This window comes from Balaenoptera borealis (genome assembly GCF_965194805.1).
Source record: "Balaenoptera borealis genome assembly, chromosome: 6".
Taxonomy (NCBI): Eukaryota; Metazoa; Chordata; class Mammalia; order Artiodactyla; family Balaenopteridae; genus Balaenoptera; species Balaenoptera borealis.
This window is the reverse complement of record NC_138863.1, coordinates 81,298,356-81,319,521: the sequence shown is the minus strand read 5'-3', so window position 1 is coordinate 81,319,521 and position 21,166 is coordinate 81,298,356. Positions and strand designations below refer to the sequence as shown.

Here is a 21,166-nt window from a genome sequence, read left to right as displayed (position 1 = left end):
TATGAGGTAGATATTATTGTTATTACTCCCATTTTATAGATGCAAAAATTGTGGTACAGGGAAGTTAAGGAACTTGCACGAAGCTATACAGATAGTAGGTTTGAAGGCAGGTACATGAGCCAATGCTCTTTACCACTGAACAGAGAGTGCTCAATAAATACACCTTTGACCTTGTGCTCAGCACTGGCTGAGCGCTTTGTATGCATGGTGTCACTCAGTCCTCAGCTCCACACTATGTAATAGGGACTGTCATTATGCCTGTTCTGCAGATGGGGAAGCTGAGGCTTGGAAAGCTTAAGCAACTTGTCTCAATTTCCATAGTCGCTTAGTGATGCAAAAGGGACTTGAATGTAGATAATATGAATGCTCTGATCTCAGGCATCCTCTCCATGTTACAAGAGCACTTGTGGGTGGCTCTTGAAACATAGTCATTTTTAGGCTTGTGAGAGAGGGATTAGTCTCCCTCCTTCAAAGGGTCTCCACTGGTGTCAAGAAGGGGTATCAATTACTTGGCTACAGATTCGTAACGAATACAGAACAGTCCAACTCAGAGAAGTGAATAGGGAAGCAGAATTTGTGTCAGTATAACCACTGGTCTGTAAGGAATAATAGAGTTGGTTAAATGTTCATTTCTTCAGAAAGAGCCTAACAATAGGATTTAGAAACTTGATAACTGTGAAAGGTCAATTTTCGTTTCTAAAATGAACAAGGACAGAATTAGAAATATATTGGTGTATCACTAGGTCTGATTCTGTACTGAGCTGAAATGAAGTGTACAAAGTTTAGCACTATTGTTTTGTGAAACTTACCAGGTTTTTCACCCTGAATCCTTAGGGACTCAGTTCTCTCAGTAGCAAAAGCCATCTGTAGGGATGATATGATGTTGTGGGTACATTCTGTCTGATTTTCAGCTCATTCTTTATAGGTAGGCATTATAAACCACCCATACAAAACCAGTATACTCACAACACAAGAGGGGGGGCATAAAATCCCTAGAACTTATGCATTCTTACCCTGGCTTCAAAGAAAGTATCCATGTGAAGGATTATGGTTGGATTTGTGGACATCAAACTTTTTTTCTTTGGAAGACTCCCTAAACCCACTGAGACCTATTGATTCAGCAAGAAGAAAACAGGTTCAGCATATATATATATATATATATTTTTAAACTATTTATTTATTGTTGGCCATGCCACGAGGCATGTGGGATCCTAGTTCCCCAACCAGGGATCAAACCCATGCCCCCGGCAGTGGAAGCATAGAATCTTAGCCACTGGACCGCCAGGGGAGTCCCTAGCCAATATTTTTGAACCCTAAGTTTCCGACATTTTCACAGAACTTGTATTACAAGTGCTCTTATGCAAGCAGTTCTATGTGATCCTACCCGAGCCTCTGCTTGATGCTCACAGTTACCCAAATGTGTGGGCAGGGCGGGTGTTATTAAGCCACTTTACAGATGAAGAAATTGAGGTTAATAGAGTTCAAAGAGCTTGCCCAAGGTCAGGCCACTAATAAATAGCAGAGCTAGCACCTGAACCAAAGTCTTCGGACTCCAAGTTACTTACTTTTTCTGCTGGCCCACACCTCTCCCTTCTCAAAGAGAACGTGTTGGTGGTGATATTCCAGGTTCCAAGCATCTCTCCTGAAGATTTCCTTACTGGCAGGTCTGCTGCTAGAGGGTGGAACCTGTGGGGCTTAAGATGGAACATCTTATGCAGTGCTGTGTGCACATCTGTTGTTTCACTGGGTTCTGGCCCTGCTGACTTTAAGTGGCTGAAAGTGATAAGCAGTAACTGTGGGCCAGGACTAATGTTATATGTATGGTTTTCAAACAACTGTTATGCTGTTTCCTTGAGAACCTCCTGGCTGCTTCTCCTTGCTCCCCATGTGACGGAAACAGGTGGGGACGGCATTTCCCGGTTACCCTTATTTCTCTTCTTGGTGTCTGTGTGTTCTGGGATCCAGCAGAGACTTTGTTTCTCAAACTGGTTGCCCTTTTACTCAGTGTCCTTCCTACTGCTCCAACTTTTATTGTTTCTTCCAAGTTTTGAAAGAGTTGCAAAATTCATCAACCATAGGTATTTAACTCAGGGGATGGAATTTCAGACAGGTGGTTCTGTAACTTCAGCCGAGCATGCCTCTGAACCGATCCGTGGTTGTTCAAAGATCAGGTGATTCAGCACGAAGTAAGCCAGCCCACTGAGGCAGCAGTGGAACGGGGCACGGCCAGGCCAGGACTGCTGCTTGATCTCCAGGAACCCAGGCCGCTGGGCGTCCTGCAGAGTGCAGAGCCCTGCCCAGTAAAAGGCAGCAATTGCTTAACTTTCATCTGATGGGGAAGAATGCAGTTTACTCACAGGTGCTGGAGCTACAGAACAAGTAGATTGTTGAATATATTTGAATAATCAAGCTTTCCAAACAGAAGCAAAACGTACTCCTAGTGATGTATAAAATGCAAATAAACTCAACCAGTCTCTTTTCACCGTAGGTATATGAGTTTTGGACTTTTCCACACCCAGGGTCAGAATGCTGCTCCTCTGTCATGCCCTCACTGTAGCTGTGGCCCAGACCTTTATCTTCTCAGAAAACCGGGCATTTGCCAAGAACATCAACTTCTATAACGTGCGGCCTCCTCTTGACCGTAAGTAGTGGTTGTCACCATCATTGGTGATGGGGGGTCAGAGTAACTGTTTGAAGTCCCTGTTTCCTTATAGTAACTTTGCCTTTTCTGGAACGTTTGGTTTATACCCAGCATAAATCGGAAAGTCTTCACTACTTCCATGAGTAAGGGTAACACATGGTGACAGAAATTTTCTCAATTTCTTTAAAATGGTTTGGCTTCCTGCTGAAGTCTCAAAAGGGTTCTTGTTTAAAATAATCTTCTGAACACTGTCCATAAGAATGGCTCAGCCAGAGAAATTCAGTGTTCTTTGTTGATCTCTTCCTTGGAGAAGGATATTGACTGTAGGAAGCTTCTGCATAAATTCTATATACTTTCAAATGGCCATTAACAATTTTGAAAACAGATTAGCATGTTTGAAATTTGGAGGGGAATACTACTTAGATTTTCATTAATATTACGCACAGTCACTATATATACATATATAAAAATATATATATATATATATATTTAGTAATTCTAAGAATCTATTCTAAGGTCCTTAGCCATTTGAAGAGGAAAATGCATTTAAAAAGACTTCTAATGAAGCATTAACATATATATAATCTCACCTCCTTTCTCTCCAGACAAGTAAAACTTCTCTGATATACTTTATAGAGAATTTGTTATAGATAAAAATTGTTTCATGGAAATGTGAATGCCAGTGGTTCCCACATCTGTAAGAGTATCGGAATTGCAATAAAAGCGTTTAAAACTACATATTCCTGGGTCCCTTCTCCCGAGATTCAGTAGTCAGGAGGGTGGTATGCAGAATATTTTTTTCCCCTTTTCCCCCTCTTCTTTTTAAAAAAGTTCTCCTGATGCTGTTGATGCACAGCCAGGTTTGGGAACCACTGTCTTTATACTCCTAAAGGAGGAGTACTCATACTCCATACTCCTATATGATTACCATTCTGCATTTTGTGTTTTGTTTTTTAGGACATTCAGTCATTAGTAGGTGTATGTGTATGCATGTATATACTACACAACCATATACATATACACATGAATAATAGCCCACACACATCTTGAACTATCATTTATTACAAATTTCTAAATTGATAGTGATCATATACTGATAGCTTAATGTACATTATTGACAAATTTTTAACCTTTTATAAGAAAAAATTATTAAAGAGAAAAAAGTAATATTTGATTACTATAGAAAATTCCAAAGAGACAGGAAATATGTAGAAGAAAATAAAATTTATTCATAATCCCAAGATTCAGAGTGAGCTCTTCTTCACATTTTTGAATACAGCTGACCCTTGAACAACGCGGGTTTGAACTGCCTGGGTCCACTGACATGTGGATTTTTTCCCCATCGTCCATACTCTAGTACTACATGGTCTGCAGAGGGCCATATGCAGGGCCGACTATAAATTACATGAGGATTTTCAACTGCATGGCGGGTTGGCACCCCTGACCCCCACGTTGTTCAAGGGTCAACTGTGTTTCCTTCCACTGTTCTTACTCTGTATGTGTATTTAACTTCAGGACAGAGATCACACAAATTTAATTTTGCAGTAGCTTAATGTCTTACATTAAAAATTTTTTTACTCACATAGCTGGCTATGTGAGTAAACTATTTCCCCATGCTTTATACTGGCCCCCCACGAGTGCGCGCGCGCGCGCACACACACTCTCACAAGCAAGCTAAATGTTAACGCTTCATTGAAAATCTTTTTAAATGCAGTTTCCTCTTCAATTGGCTAATGACCTTAGAATAGATGCTTGGAATTACTAAATCAAAAAGGTTGTGCCAGTTTATACATTAACTATTTACCCACCGGCACTGAGTTTTAGTATTTTTTAAACTGTGCTGAATTAATAGGTGAAAATGCATTTCATTATTTATTTACTTACCTAATTCATTTTTAGGCATAGGCAAAACTGAAATGTACTGCAAGAACTAATTTCATGTCCTCTGAACTTTAGCTTTTGATATTTTGCTCTTGTTTTATGCATCGATATATCCTCCCCTGTATGTGAAATACCCACTGCTTTCTAATTATCATCCCAACTTAGGGATGGTTTGGGTTACCTTGATCTGTGTCTGTTTCATTCTCCAGAAATAGGAGAACTGAAAGTTTCATACAGGGCTTTATACTCTGGCCTATAGAGAAATGTCAAATTTATTCTACTTTTGACTTCTCGCCCAACAAAATAACAAGATACAAGGCAGGAAAAAGAAAGCATAAAGACAAAAAGAACATATTAGTTGTTCTCAATCCAGACTGCCGGCAGCTCGTAATTCCTCCTTTCAGTAACACTCTTGCCTGAGTACAAGGGCCTGAGAGTTACTATCATCCTTCTATTAAATGTTACATTCCTGATAGAGGTCTAATGTTGGGATAACTGACATATATCAAATGAGATTACTTGTTTGAAGTTAAATGTAGCTGTAATGCAAGTACACATGGATGGAAACCAACCTGGTTTGATGTGCCAGGGACTCTACTAGGTATTTTTCTTGCAACCTGCTGTTTAATCTTTATCTCTGCAAGTCATGGGGATCTTCACTGTCACTATTATTGTAACTATTATTATTTCTTAGAGGTTAAAAAATCATACAACTAATTAGTGAGAAGCGCAGAATTCAAGCTTAGGTTTATGTGACTCCAGTTCTTTTCAGGGCCGATACTATATCAAAGTATTGGTCCCAATATTGCCACCATCTTTGCCTGTCCACTCAACCCTCACTTATCCCCAAGTTATAAATTATAATAGAACAATACCATGGATATTTTAAAGTGGCTCATGGAATCATTTGCATTACTCTGTAGTAGATATTCATAGATGAAATATTCAAAGAAAAGGGAATAAAGAAAATTCCCCAAAGTGTGGCAGTTAAGCCCAGCTCCATAGAAACAGAAGTTGTAAGGATAATGACTTGTAACTTTCATTTGATCTAGTGAAAGTTGCTAATTTTATGCCATATTTGATGTTTGAAAAAAAACTTTAACCATACTCTTTCCCTTTGCATTTTTTTTTTAAAGCGACACCATTTCCAAACAGCTTCAAGTGTTTTACCTGTGAAAATGCAGGGGATAATTATAACTGCAATCGATGGGCGGAAGACAAATGGTGCCCACAAAGTAAGTGTGCTGAGTTTGGAACTCTTTGGTGATCAGACCTCATTTAGATCTCTCTTAACTGGCCCTGAGCAGAGGCATCTTATGTGATGAGATTAGCAAACCAGCAGGCCGATGATGTTCTATAGAAATCAGAGATTTTTTTGACGAGACTATCCAGACATCAGACTACTCTGAGGGTACATGGAAACTGATGCATAGCCTCAATTTGTAGTTGTATGTGCTTTGAGGAAGAATTTCTTAATTAATATTTACCAGGGAGAACAAATAGACCACAGTGTTGACTAGGGCATTCTAAGAATGTCAGGAATGCTTGATGATACCGCTAGAGAAGTCCTACTTACTGGCTAAAGCAAAGGAAGGTTTTTGTACTCTTGAGATACACTGATGCTTGAGAAACTCATTCATTTATTCAACAAACATTTGAGCATCTTTTTAGTTTGTTTAGCCCCTGGTAGATCCCCAGTGCCTAATCCAGTGCCTAGACCATATTAGGAGCTCAGTAAATATTGACAGAATGAAGGGATGCCTTTGACTAGGTAGTCAGGAAATCTCCTTTGAGGAATATATACATTTGAACTGAGAACCAAATGACCAAAACAAGTCAGCTGCGTGGACATCTGTAGGAAGAGCATGCCAGGAAGAGGGAACAGCAAATGCAAAGTAAGATTTGGCTTCCTCTGTGAACAGGAAGAAGGCTGGCTGGTGAGGCGTAGTAGGAGATGGAGAAAGGATCTGATCGAGATTAAGGACTGGGATGTGCAGTATCTTATCTGTTCTGATAAGAAGTTTGGATTTCATTGTAAATGTGAAGCGAAGGGAGTAGGGTGTTTAAGCCATGGAGTACAAGATGCTAGGTGTGTTCTAAAATATTGCTCTGGCTGCCGAGTGCAGAATGGATGGTTGGGAACAAGAGAAGAAGGGGACACCAAATGGGGTCTTTCATTGTTTTGGGGCAGGAGAAGATGGTGACTTGGACTAATGTGGCAGGAATGTAGGGGGCAAGAATGATTTAATAATACATATAAACTTGGAGGTAAAGCAGACAGGACGTGCTGATGGATGATTTGTAATTGAAAAACTCGGAACTATAAGAAGATCAGGCTATTTGGATTATAGGATGCACTGTTTTTTAGGTTTTCAGATGTAAAAGGCCAACAAAAACATACTTAGAGATTACCAGTTTTGGTCTACTATTACCTTGAATCTTTTGGAAATTTCTATATCACATTATGGCAGTGGAATAGCCTTACCTCTTCCAGATGATGCCAAAGTGTGGAACCAAGAAATAGTATACACTGGAGACCTCTACTGGGCCTGAGAATCTTACGCTGTACATTAGCACAGATGGCTGTGACATTTACATGGATAGTATTTTTCATTATTTCTTTTCAAGAATAATTATCAAAATATTTTTTTCTTGAGATTATTTTACAGTTCTGAAGAGTGGTTGACTGAATTGTGCTTGTGAGTGCATGTATGCTTTTGGGGATTTGTTTCTACATTTTTCACAAACATTAATTTCAATGTTTCTGAGGTTGGCGGATGCCTCTCTTTAACTAGCTTGTGTCAGAGGGTGGGTATCATTCTTTAACCATTTGCTTTAAATTCTCCCAAGATCTGGATGGGAAGAGTTTAGAACAGTGGTCGATTGCGGCATTGATGCCCAGCCTCTTTATGGACACTGGCTGGCATTTTTCTTATCCTTATCTTTATGGCTGGCATTATTCTTTTGAATTTTACCAAAGGCTGTTCCTACTAGGTCTGTGCACATTCCAATTTGTCTCTCACTAATCGAAGCCACTTTTAATGGGAACATGCATGGAAATTTCTGGGTTTTAGAATTTCATCTCTGTTGAAACATGGGAGCAAAAGAGGGGTGCTGCAGCTTTTTGCCAACAAGAAAATGTCAGGGAGGGGAGAGCCAGCTCTTCCCCATCCACCCTGAAAGCCTGACTCGTAGAGAGATGGACACGGAATGCCCCCTGCATTCCAGCGTGTGTAACAGTACATTCTTGATTGTACACCAGCCAAGCCCCAAAGATACTAACCATCTGGAATTCTGAGGCTGTAATTGCTTACTTTTCACCTTGTCATTATTGAGGGGGGTGATAGTCAACCATTTCTTGGGGCACACAGGCCTGTGGCTATGGTTCTTTGTCATCTCAGGTTTCCTTTTCACTTTATAGCTCTGCTTCTGTGGTCTGCCAGGGTTGTTAAACGAGGTTCTCTAGGTAACAGGATATGACAAGAATGACATTTCTTATTATTTACCCCGGCTTTTACTCTTTGACTTTGTAGGGCTGCTTTAGCATGTGTGACAGTCTCTATGAACACAGGCAGCTACCAGTTTTCAGTTCTTCTTTGTCTGGAGTACAGATTGGGATGCCTTTCAGAACAGGTAGTGGTTCCCTGTCCTGCAGGGTCCCAGTCAGCCGCTCTTGCAGAGGGCTCTGCTCACGCCCAGTTCCATGCTGAGTGTACTAAGAGGCACGGTAGTGTGCTGGTGAAGAGCACAAACCCTGGAACACTGCCTCCGTGACAGTCTTACCTTCCACCACTTTCCACCTATGTGACCGTAAGCCTCAGTTTTTTTATCTGTGAAATGGGGATGTTAATATGACTTAAGGCCTACGGTGAGGATTGAATGAGTGAATACATGTTAGAAGAGAGCCTGGTTGGTGGTACGCACTTACTAGGCATTTGCTATTGTTAACATTACGTAGAGCTTGCCCTGTCAAACACCCGGGCGCTTATAATTTTACTGAAACGAACATGAGCTCAAAGGCTCTCACGTAGCTTCTTCACTTGTGACAGAGGCTTCCCTAAGCCCGTCTTCTCAACTCTCGCGTTTTCCTGCTCCCTGCCCCCACTTGTAGGGCATTGCTGCCGTAGTCCCTTCTCAATAAACTAAGCAGCATTGCATTGGCCTGAGATAACTAAAGAGTAAGAGGCACAGAACTAAAGTGGAATGTCCTAGGTTAGTGAATGAAATCACGTTCTTGAAAGAACCCTAAGAATAAAAGGTGAATGGTTAAAGGTATAAGGGGTAATCTGTGTGGAAATGAACTAGCCCCGCGGAGCGGGAGGGGGCAGAGAAGGTAAGAGTTAACTAAAGAGGAGGAGAAAAGCTGGAAATACTTTGGGGAAAAGTCAAACACGCTGGGAGGATTAGAGCCCGGAGAAGAATTAGTTGAGTAAGCAAGGTGCTCTTGGTGTGTAATTTGAAGCACCTGCTTCTCAGTCCAGGTTGCCACATGGCCTATTAGTATATAAAGAAACATATGCGGAATAATGCAACAAGTGCTATGACCCACTGCATTTTACATATATAGTTTTCATTTTATTTTAGAGTTACAGAACATGTGCTTCAGAGGGAGAAACACAGACATACTGACTCTTATGAAATGAGCAGACCTATTTTTTTGGCGTTATACTCCTTTATTGGAGTATAATTGCTTCACAATACTGTGTTAGTTTCTGTTGTACAACAAAGTGAATCAGCTATATGCATACCTATGTCCCCATATCCCCTACTTCTTGGACCTATGGTTTTGATGAAAAGCTTGTCCAGTTTTTTTCTCAGCTTTACCTGGCACCAAAGAATAAGTGCCCATTTATATTCATTTTAAAAATAGACATGTGCTTTAGAAGCTAATGCCTGTTCAGCAACACCACCTAGAAACTTGAGTCCACGGCCATTAAATTTCTTGCCTAGAAACTTAAGGATCATCCTGAATTTTAGTCATTTCTGAAGTGACTGTTGAAAGTTAGTTTTTTACATTGCAAAAAAAATAAGTTGCTTTTTTCTGCCTAGATACACAGTACTGTTTGACAGTACATCACTTTACCAGTCATGGCAGGAGTACATCCATCACCAAAAAGTGTGCCTCCACAAGCGAATGTCATTTTGTTGGCTGCCACCACAGCCGAGATTCTCAACACACGGTAAGGAGCGTGTGTGTGTGTAAAGTTATTGTCCTGTGGTTTCTTGATGATGATGGCTGGTTGTATATAAAGAGGCAGGAAGGATAAATAATGTCAAACATACGTATACTTCGAGAGACTCCCTTACACTGATACAATGGAGATGAAAGAAGAAGCCTTTCTGTCCATCAAACAATAATATTACTAAAAACAAATGATAATTCTCAGATTCCAGAGCTAGACCCCGGGGTCTAGACCTTGGACTTTGGGTGAGTTGTCTGAAGTCAACTCTGGAAGCCCCAAAAGCAAACAATCCACGCACGAGAGGATGACCAACACTATAGAGCCCAGCTTACATATTTTGTTTATGGCTAGAAATCACCAAGAGCACTGCACTGAGAGGGTGGAAAGAGGAAAATGGTGACAAACTTTTACAAAGGAAACCTTGTCTTACTTACTGCCTCTGCTTAGACGAGGAAGTGAGAATCTGAGAGGTTAACTCCAGCTTATTAAAATGAGCGATAGATACATTTTAGATAACTCTATCTCTTCAGTTTTCTCATTCTACCATTCTAAATGAGCATTTTACTCTTTTACATGCCTGGAATCCTGAAATGGTTGAGAAAAAATTACTTGAAGGTATGTTAATTTCATGAGATCTTAGAATTCAATTTAGCCTATACATAAAGAAAATGGTCCTGACACCCGTGGCTTTTTAAAAAAATTTAGTTTAGTATGGTTGATTTAAAATGTTGTGTTAATTTCTGCTGTACACCAAAATGACTCAGTTATACATATATATATTCTTTTCCATTATGGTTTATCACAGGATATTGAATATAGTTCCCTGTGCTATGCAGTAGGACCTTGTTGGTTATCCATCCTATATATAACAGTTTGCATCTGCTAACCCCAAACTCCCAATCCTTCCCTCCCCCACCCCTCTCCCCCTTGGCAACCACAAGTCGGTTCTCTATGTCTGTGAGTCTGTTTCTGTTTCATAGATAAGTTCAGTTGCTGACACCACTGGCTTTTAGCTCCAGCTACAAAGGAGAATCTGCTGGGGAGCTTTTGTGGGCTTTGGTGGGGGGTGGGCATCCCAGACCAATTGAAGCAACTTCAGAGTGAGATCTGGGCCTCAGGAATTTTTTTTTTTTAAGTTCCCCAAGGTGATTTTGATGTGCAGCCAGGATTGAGAACCACTGAGGTAGATACTTTATCTTACCTGGCCATCCTGGAAGCCATTTGATATAGATAATTTACCCTGAAAGCCTCTGTGAATGTCCAGGTTTATCAGGTTGAGGCGTTGTATCCAATATCATGACAGGGAGTGCTTCCCTTGAGAACATCTTGTGCTGTAAGGGAGCATGCCATTGCCACTGTAAAGATAGGAATCAGTGTTAGTACAGACAACAGAGTGATAATTATCCCCTAACAAGTAGTACTGAGAAAGAAGATCAATGACCAATCCAAAAGGTTCCTAGCTTTTATTTTTGTTTCAGTGTTTCTGCTTACAAACCTTCAGAAGAGTTGTTGACTCAGTTAAGCAGTCTTATTCAGTTTGCCTTTCTCTTGCTTATGCTAGGGTTGATGCAGGTAAATCACACTTAAAATGAAAAGACTCTCAAGATGGTTTTTACTTTGAGGTAAGTGGGGGGAAGGGTGCCCAAGGGCCTGGATGACTCACAGACTAAAAGCCAACTCAATTCTGTCCCCAGAGAGGTCTTTAACCTCCTAAATGTTTGCACTTCAGTTACTGTCTCACTGCAGCCACTTAAGAGACCCCAAGCCAGAACTGCCCAGCCAGGCCCTTCCTGAATTCCCACCTCAAAGAAACGTTTCCACTTAGAAAAATTACAGTATGAAAAGTTACCTAGGGCTTCCCTGGTGGCACAGTGGTTGAGAATCTGCCTGCCAATGCAGGGGACACGGGTTCGAGCCCTGGTCTGGGAAGATCCCACATGCCGCGGAGCAACTAGGCCCGTGAGCCACAACTGCTGAGCCTGTGCTCCGCAACAAGAGAGGCCACGATAGTGAGAGGCCCCTGCTTGCCACAACTGGAGAAAGCCCTCACACAGAAACAAAGACCCAACACAGCCAAAAATAAATAATAATTAAAAAATGAATATCTGCTTATAAAAAAAAAAAAAGTTACCTATTGGGAGAAAAGATGGCAGAGTAGAAGGACACGAGCTCATCTTCCCTTAAGAAAACACCAAAGTCACAGCTAACTGCTGAACAACCATCGACGAGAAAAATGCTGAAACCTACCAAAAAAGATATCCTACATCCAAAGACAAAGAGCCACAAGGAGATGGTAGAAGGGGTGCAACTGTGATAAAATCAAATCCCATACCGGCCCAGTGGGCAACCCACAAACTGGAAAATAATTCTGTCACAGAAGTTCACCCACAGGAGTGAAAGTTCTGAGCCCCACAGCAAGCTCCCCAGCCTGGGGGTCTGGCAATGGGAGGAGGAGCCCCCAGAGAATCTGGCTTTGAAGGCCACTGGGGTTTGTCACAGGAATTCCACAGGACTGGAGGAAACAAACTCCACTCTTAGAGGGCACACACAAGGTCTTGTGTGACTAGGACCCAGGGAGAAAAGCAGGGACCTCGTAAGAGTCTGGGCCAGACCTACCTGCTGGTATTGGAGGGTCTCCTGTGAAGGCGGGGTGTGGCTCACTGCAGGGACAAAGACACTGGCAGTGGTAGTTCTGGGAAGTTCTCATTGGCATGAGCTCTCTGGGAGCCCGCCATTTTCTCACCAAGACCTGGCCCCACCCAACAGCCTGTAGGCTCCTGTGCTGGGACACCTCAGGCCAAACAACCAACGGGGTGGGAACACAGCCCCACCCATCAACAGACAGGCTGCTTAAAGTCTTCCTGAGCACACAGCTACCAGCTAAATATACCTCCTGACACGGCCCTGCCCACCAGAGGGACATGACCCAGCTCCACCCACCAAAAAGCCTGCTTAAGCCCCTGGACCAACCTCCTTTGATATACGCAGATCAATCAATGTGGTACACCATATCAACAAATTGAAGAACAAAAACCATATGATCATCTCAATAGATGCAGAAAAAGCTTTTGACAAAATTCACCACCCATTTATGATAAAAACTCTCCAGAATGTGGGCATAGAGGGAACCAACCTCAACCTAATCAAGGCCATATATGACAAACCCACAGCTAACATCATATTCAACAGTGAAAAGCTGAAAGCATTTCCTCTAACATCAGGAACAAGACAAGGATGTCCACTCTTGCCACTTCTACTCAACATAGTTTTGGATGTCCCAGCCATGGCAACCAGAGAAGAAAAAGAAATAAAAGGAATCCAAATTGAAAAAGAAGTAAAACTGTTACTGTTTGCAGATGACATGATACTATACATAGAAAACCCTAAAGATGCTACCAGAAAACAACCAGAGCTCATCAATGAATTTGGTAAAGTTGTGGGATACAGAAATCTCTTGCATTCCTATATGCTAACAATGAAAGATCAAAAAGAGAAATCAAAGAAATAATCCCAATTACCACTGCATCAAAAAGAACAAAATACCTAGGAATAAACCTACCTAAGGAGGCAAAAGACCTGTACTCAGAAAACTATAAGATGCTGATGAAAGAAATCAAAGATGACACAAACAAATGGAGAGCTATACCATATTCTTGAAATACCATATTCTTGAAATGGAAGAATCAATGTTGTCAAAATGACTATACTACCCAAAGCAATCTACAGATTCAATGCAATCTCTATCAAATTACCAGCGGCGTTTTTCACAGAACTAAAACAAAAAGTTTTAAAATTTGTATGGAGACACGAAAGACCCCAAATAGCCAAAGCAATCCTGAGAAAGAAAAACTGAGTTGGAGGAATCAGGCTCCCTGACTTCAGACTGTAGCACTTACAAAGAGCTACAGTAACCAAAACAGTATGGTACTGGCACAAAAACAGAAATATAGATCCATGGAACAGGATAGAAAGCCCAGAGATAAACCCACACACCTATGGTCAATTAATCTATGACAAACGAGGCAAGACTACACAATGGAGAAAAGACAGTCTCTTCAATAAATGGTGCTGGGAAAACTGGACAGCTACATGTAAAAGAATGAAATTAGAACACTCCCTAACACCATACACAAAAATAAACTCCAAATGGATTAAAGACCTAAATGTAAGGCCTGATACTCTAAAACTCTTAGAGGAAAACATAGGCAGAACACTCTGGCATAAATCACAGCAATATCTTTTTTGATCCATCTCCTAGAATAATGGAAATAAAACAAGCAAACAAAACAAAAAAATGGGCCTAATTAAACTCAAGAGCTTTTGTACAGCAAAGGAAACCATAAACAAAATGAAAAGACAACCCACAGAATGGGAGAAAATATTTGCAAATGAAGCAACCAACAAGGGATTAATCTCCAAAATTTACAAGCAGCTCATGCAGCTCAATATCAAAAAAACAAACAACCCAATCAAAAAATGGGCAGAAGGCCTAAATAGACATTTCTCCAAAGAAGACATACAGATGGCCTAGAGGCACATGAAAAGGCTCAACACCACTAATTATTAGAGAAATGCAAATCAAAACTATAACGAGATATCACCTCACACCAGTTAGAATGGCCATCATCAAAAAGTCTACAAACAATAAATGCTGGAGAGGGTGTGGAGAAAAGAGGAACCTCCTACACTGTTGGTGGGAATGTAAACTGGTACAGCCACTATGGAGAACAGTATGGAGGTTCCTTAAAAAACTAAAAACAGAACTACCATATGACCCAGCAATCCCACTCCTGGGCATATAACCATGGTTTGAAAGGATACATGCACCCCAGTGTTCACTGCAGCACTGTTTACAATAGCCAAGACATGGAAGTAACCTAAATGTCCATTGAGAGATGAATGGATAAAGAAGATGTGGTACATATATACAATGGAATATTACTCAGCCATTAAAAAGAATGAAATAATGCCATTTGCAGCAACATGGATGACCTGGAGATTGTCTTTCTCTTTCTGACTCAGTATGATAAATATATATCACTTATATGCTGAATCTTTACAAAAAAAAAAGATGATACAAATGAACTTATTTACAAAACAGAAACAGACTCACAGACTTTGAAAACAAACTTATGGTTACCAAAGGGGAAAGGTGGGGTAGAGGGATAAATTGGGAGTTTGGGGTTGATATTTACACACTACTATATTTTAAATAGATAACCAGCAAGGACCTACTGTATAGCACAGGGAACTCTGCTCAATATTCTACAATAACTTATATGGGTAAAGAATTTGAAAAAGAAGAGATACATGTCTATGTATAACTGTTCAGGTGCTGGACACCTGAAACTAACATCAACTATACTCCAATATAAAATAAAAATATTTTTAAAGAAAACTTACCTATTAACTATTCTTCAGAAATATTCTTAATGGCTACATAATATTAAAATATGTGTTTGTACTATAATTTATCTAATTCCTTATTAAAAATACTAGGCAGCTTTTAATATTTCTCTATTCTATAAAAGCCCCACATAATCTTTGTGATTTTGGTGCATATTACTGGATTGATTTATATAAATAATCTTGAAGCTCTTGATAAAGATTGCCAAATTACTCCCCAGAAAAACTGAAGCAATTATATTCTCAGTAGCAGTGTTTGAGAATATCAAAATTACTACCATATCATGGACCCAGGCTCATGTACATTTTGGAAATCTTTGTCAATTTGATAGGAAGAAGGTATATTTTCAAGTTCATAATTTGTATTAAGTCTCAAACATTTAAAAAATAAGATAGCATTTTTCTCTCGTATGCCATTATATTTTAGAAAATTTTTAAATTGAAATAAAAATTTATATACTCATAAAAGATAAAAAAAATAACTCTGTCCTCAGAGCTGAAGAAGGCTTTTGTTTTTCTTCATTTGACCCTTCCCTCTTCTTCCCTTTATTCACTTGCTCTTTCCTTCTCCTCTTCCTTGGGTAACAGGAGTGTAGGTCTTGCTGTGAAGGGATGATCTGCAATGTAGAGTTACCCACCAACCACACCAATGCGGTCTTTGCTGTGATGCATGCTCAGAGGACGTCTGGCAGCTGTGCCCCTGCGCTCCACCTACTACTGCTGGCCTGGGCCTTCGTGCTGTTGTTGATGTGATACCACCATTCCTGGGAGAGGCAGAGATCAGCCCTCTAAAGCACAAGCCAACAACTGTATAAACAGTGAAGTGAAGTTCCAGTATAACTGGATATACAGTTGGATAGTTGGATATATATAACTGTATAAACAGTTGGAGTGAAGACCAATCTTGCACTTGGTGAAGAATGCTCATTGGACCCCAAAGCAGAAGCCAGTTGTTGCTTAGCTAAAATGCTCCTGCACGAGGCCACTGAGGAAGGGGACTTGGCAGGGACTGAGGGATTATGTGGAGTTTATATTTCTTGATCAAAGGGGCTGCATTTTGTCACTTCTGCAAGGAGAGTCTTGCCAGCATCTACTACGGGCAGGTTCAGTAGCCTGTATTGTCCCCACCTGACCAGGCCTGTAGCAGAAAGGACTCCTTGACCTGATCAACTCCTTCAGGGGCTGCTGGATCAGACCCTCTCTTTTCCGTGATTAGCTCAGAGCACCTCTATGAAATATAACCCTTCCCCAATAAGAAAGCAATTTCCCCGCCAACGGTGTAGTCAATGAGAAGGGCAACTACAGGAAGAAAACTTCCAGTTGAACTAATATGAAACCCATTTGCTAATTGTGGGGGGAAATAAAACTTTTAAATTATACAATGTAAAATGCATGCTTACGTGTTTCTTGGCTGATGTGGAGACCTCAGGTGAAACATTAACCAGTGTCATAAAGGAGGCCAATTGAAGTTATGTGTTCATGCACCACAGGTGATATATTCTAGCTTAAAGTATAAAATTCTATGCCACTGTGACTTACTTAGCTTTTTCTTTTGGGTGAAGGACCCTTCTTAGGATGCTAAATGCAAAATTAGTGAATTGAGAAGGTGAGGAAACCTCCCTGATCAAGGAAGATGATACCTTATCATGTGATGGACCCTCAAAAGTAGCAGCTTAAAGACAGAGAAACCGGCACCAGTGTCCCTCTCCCAGTCAACTTGTCTCTGAATGTCAGGGCCACTAAGAGAACCTTTCTAAACACATGCTAAAATGTTTGGTCCCCTTGTCTTCTCTTTCCTTCTTATAACACAGTCCCAGAATTTCAAATGAACAACTTCTGTTTCTAGAATCCTTAATTTCCTGCCTTTACACTTCGGGGTGACCTTTAAACACTCTGCCCTTGTATGTATAGTCAGGAGTTAATGAAGCGTTTGTTCTTTTTTAATTGAGCATCTACCATTAGAATACTGAGTGCGCCACAGAATCCACTAATGATGCTGTCCTTGCCACGCGGGCTCATCTACGATGGGGGTTGGCACACTATGGGCCATGGGACAAATACATCCCACTGCCTGCCCATCTGCTGTAACAAATAGGCTGTTGACCAGGTGGCTTCAACTAAAACATGTAATCCTCACAGTTCTGGAGGCTGGGAAATGCAAGATCAAGGTGCCAGCAGATCCACTGTCTGGTGAGAGCCCTCTTCCAGGTTTGCAGACTGTGGTTTTCTCATATCCTCTCAGGGCAGCGTGCAGAGAGTGAGCATAAGGGTACTAATCGCGTTCATTAGGGCTCCACGTGCATGACCTAGCCATCTCCCAGAGGCCCCACATCCAAATACCATCACATCTGGGATTTAGGCTCCAACACATGAATTTGGGGGAGACAGATGCTCACTCTATAGCAACTACCTATTTTTGTGAACACGGTGTTACTGGAACACAGCCGTGCCTATTCATTTACGTATTGTCTGCAAGCTTCTTTCCTGCTCCAACACCGAGGATGAGTAGATGCAGCAAAGAGCATCTGGCCTACGAAATCTAAAAGATTTACTACTTTGCCTTCTACAGGAAAAGTGTGCCGACCCCTAACCTCTGAAATGGCAGAAGTGCACTGGGAGAAAGCTGCTTGCTTTACAGGGACCGTGGTGCTCACGGGGGTTCCTCAGCCTCTGCAGTGGTTTTTTGCCAGATCACTTTCCTTAGATGCATCCATGAATTTTTCTTCTTTGTTTTGATTGTTTGTTCCACTCCTTTGATTCGGTCTCTTAGTAGTTACGTGCTGTTGTCAGGTGCCGAGCCGTCTGTTTCTTCTCATCCTTGACACACTGGGAGAGTCTCATCTTAAGGCTCTTTAGCTTCCAGTACAACAGGGAGGAAGCAGACATCGTTACCTCCCTGTCTCTGGCTGAACCCCAGACTCACCTGGAAGCATCCGTTTTGAAGCCTGATGTAGATTTATCCTGCCTTTCACTCAGCACACCTTGAAGTATTTGAGTTTTTATCGCTTATGCTTGTTTGAAATTAATTATATATGGCTTCAGTTGGAACATTTTAATAGCATCTTTGGTGGGTGTATTTTTATTCGTCTGTGTAGTTGATGAATTGTCTGGTTAAAAAACCATTAGCAGCCAGTATTTTTTTCTGATTTTGTTTCTGCTTTCTAGATTAATGATCTTTCCTTTTTTTTTTTTTCTTTCCTGAGGAAACATCTTAATTTTCTCTTCTTCACCCCACACATTTTGTTTTCATGGATTGCCCTCCTTACCACTGCTCCACTGAGCATTTAAGATAGGGCTACGCTGAGCAAAAGAGAGAACACACAGAGGAAACAAACTCCTGCAAAGGCAGCTGAGTGAGTAGGGGTGCCAGATTTACAAATATATAAGAGCATGGGATGCCCCATTAAATTGGAATTTCAGATAAACAACAATTTTTTAGTATAAGTTATTCATGAACTCGTAAGTGTGGCTCATCTAAGGCAATGTTTTCAAGTCCCTGTAATCAGAATCTTCTGGGTAACTTCAAAACAATACACATTCCCAGGGCATCCTGGAGACATTGACTCAGTAGATCTGGGATGGAGCCCAAGCCTAACCCCAATAATTAAATGTTAAAGAAAAAGCTCCCAGATGATTATGATGCTCAGCCAGGTGTGTTACCCTTGACCTGAGAGGTTTATTCCTTTTTCTGAAGCCCAGCCTTTGGCCACATAATAGAAGTGCTAATGAATAATAAATATGCTCACGAGTAACCTGGGTTGGAGCTGTGGTTCTCACTGTGGTCTCCGGACCCGCAGTGTCTGCATCACCTGGGAACTTGTTAGAAATGCAAATGCTCAGCCTCCATTCCAGGCCCACTGAATCAGAAATTCTGAGGGTTCAATCTGTGTTTTAATAAGGTTTCCAGGTGCTTCTGATGCACACGCAAGTTCAAGAACCACTGGACCAGAGAAGTGCTTCCTAAATGTCTTCTGTAAATGGGTCCTTGGTGGCTGTATGAAAATCACTCAGGGAACTTATATTTAAAAAAAAAAAAAAAAGAAAATCAGACTCCCAAGCCCCAAATCCAGAAAGTCAGATTCTTTTTGTTGGGGCTGAGTCAGAAAATCTGTATTTTTATAAATTCCTCAAGTGATTCTGATACATAGCCATTTTGGGAGCCACTAAACTAGAGAATGAGAGATGGGGGTGACGTTACTGACCAGAAGGCCCAAACTTTTAACACCTGACCTTGAAAGCCCTCTGCATTATAAATGGACTCTGTGTGATGTCTCCAATGTAATTGTTTTAAAACTAGAATCCAAAAATCAGAGTCCATTGCATGGATTTTTTTAGTCCATTGCATAGTGACTTAGAATGGCCAAGTGTTCCAGACCTCAGATTAATTTCATTTGCCCCTAATGAGCAAGAAGATGAAAAGTACTTTGTCAAAATGTCCAATGAAAACTGGAGTAGTGAGGGCATGAGGGTATGTAGATTTGTTCTTATAAAAGAGACAAGGGGATTAGCTATGAATATGAGGAGCGTGTGAGGGAATGACCTGTCAAAGGTCCACTTTGAATAGATCTACATTCTAGAATAAACTGAATTCCCATCCATCAATCACTTTCTGAAAAAGAAAAAAAAAAAAAAAAAGGTACAGAACACATCTTTTCCTTGCTGTGTCTAAACCCTCCCTAAATCCAACTCTGAGTGAAGTTAGCAGCCAGAAATTACAGGTATTGTTTTCCATACAGTCTGCATTCTGCTGTGTCAGTCACTGTGTAAAATACATCTCATAAGAAAAGGGAAGGAGGTAGGTCAGTTTCCCTTTCTCACTGGGAGAAAACTTATAAAGCTGTGCAAAGCGTGAAAAAAGCAGTATGAACCGGCATGGACTTGGGAATTGGGAAATATTTCACATGTGAGAAATTACTAACTCTAATGCACGATTTTTGTGACGTCAATTGCCATCTTATAAAACTTTGCTCTGACCTTTGGATCTTGGACATTTTATTTTTCACCTAGTTCTTTGTCACTGACTCTTTGATTTGTGGAGGGTTTCACTGTGATGCTGGATATGTTGGGGGACAAAGCATGCCAGAGGACAAAGGTGAATAGTGGATGCACAAAGGTGAAAGTTGTAGAAACTGGAGAGAAAATGGCTGTCGTAATTTGAGTCTGCCTTTAGGCATAGCTCCACGGCTGTGCACCCGAAACAGTCTAGCATCTTCCTATCACACCTCCCACTTCTCCTTTGGCCTTCATAGTTCTGTCTCCTCCCCCATCCCCCCTCCCTCATTGCCTTGGCCTCTTTTATCAGATGCTGAGGCTAGGAGCTGAGCTACCTAGGGGGTAATCCAGAATGTGAGCTATTCAGAGTGTAGGCTGTGAAAAATAGGGCCTTCACAGCTCGATCCCAAGAATACTATTCAAGGAGTCCGGGAATCTGCATTTTGAACAAGCATCTATCTGGTACATGAATCTGGTGATTCTGATATTGGTAGTCTTTACAAACAATAATGCAGGGCCTCAGTATAAGGCTGTAGAGGCTTTAGTGAGAGCCTCCACCATGCAACTCCTAAACCTCCATATCTGTACTTTTTTGGTCTATGAAAATTGGTCCCAGTGAAGGGGCTAGGAGCAACTGGAGGACACCGTGGCTTGGCAAAGCTGCCCTGTTGGGGATGGTCCTGGGAGGCCTGGACAAGCGGGACCTCCAGGAAACCTGTACCTCTTCCAGCCAAGCAGGATGTCCAGGGTTCTGCCCACTGACTGGACTCCCTGCAAGTCATGGCTGTGTGAGTAGTAGGAGCAACACGAAGCCAAGGGCAATGGAGCCTGTCCACAGAGGCTAAGCAGAGGCGAAAACCCAGATCCAACTCAAATAGTCTTTAAAGGAGGATAAGCAACAGGGGGCAAGCAGGTCCTGGAGACAGACTCTGTCTAGGTTGTTGAGGGTCCCCAAGGAGAGTACCTTTTAGAGAGGGATGTATCCATCCGGATGACTTCAACTACAAATAACAGAGAGGCCCCATCAAATTGGCATAAATAAATATGTTGGCTCACACAACTA

General features: G+C 41.2%; 2 protein-coding genes across 13 annotated transcripts in view; one reads left to right on the top strand and one right to left on the bottom strand.

Moving 5' to 3' along the window:
• LYPD6B (LY6/PLAUR domain containing 6B) overlaps positions 1 to 16,500 on the top strand; it is a 233,115-nt gene extending 216,615 nt beyond the window's left edge. For all 3 annotated transcript variants that reach the window (XM_082397260.1, XM_082397262.1, XM_082397261.1), the window contains 4 exons: positions 2,489 to 2,641; positions 5,659 to 5,757; positions 9,572 to 9,702; positions 15,700 to 16,500. In XM_082397260.1, coding sequence (XP_082253386.1) covers positions 2,527 to 2,641; positions 5,659 to 5,757; positions 9,572 to 9,702; positions 15,700 to 15,864 — 510 coding nt within the window. In that variant the 5' untranslated portion in view covers positions 2,489 to 2,526 and the 3' untranslated portion in view covers positions 15,865 to 16,500. The remainder of the gene's footprint in view (positions 1 to 2,488; positions 2,642 to 5,658; positions 5,758 to 9,571; positions 9,703 to 15,699) is intronic.
• LOC309631151 (uncharacterized protein) overlaps positions 1 to 21,166 on the bottom strand; it is a 143,527-nt gene that overhangs the window by 23,887 nt on the left and 98,474 nt on the right. For 3 of the 10 annotated variants that reach the window (XR_014246098.1, XR_014246099.1, XR_014246102.1), the window contains exons 2-4: positions 10,907 to 11,060; positions 1,566 to 1,694; positions 1,014 to 1,109 (exon numbers count right to left, since the gene is read on the bottom strand). Coding sequence is in view for 2 of the 10 variants with exons in the window: in XM_082397263.1 (XP_082253389.1) it covers positions 1,014 to 1,109; positions 1,566 to 1,686; positions 10,907 to 10,926 (237 nt within the window). In the remaining 8 variants the exon portion in view is untranslated. The remainder of the gene's footprint in view (positions 1 to 1,013; positions 1,110 to 1,565; positions 1,695 to 10,906; positions 11,061 to 21,166) is intronic. The other 7 variants (XR_014246100.1, XR_014246103.1, XR_014246104.1 and 4 more) reach the window with 3 other exon arrangements.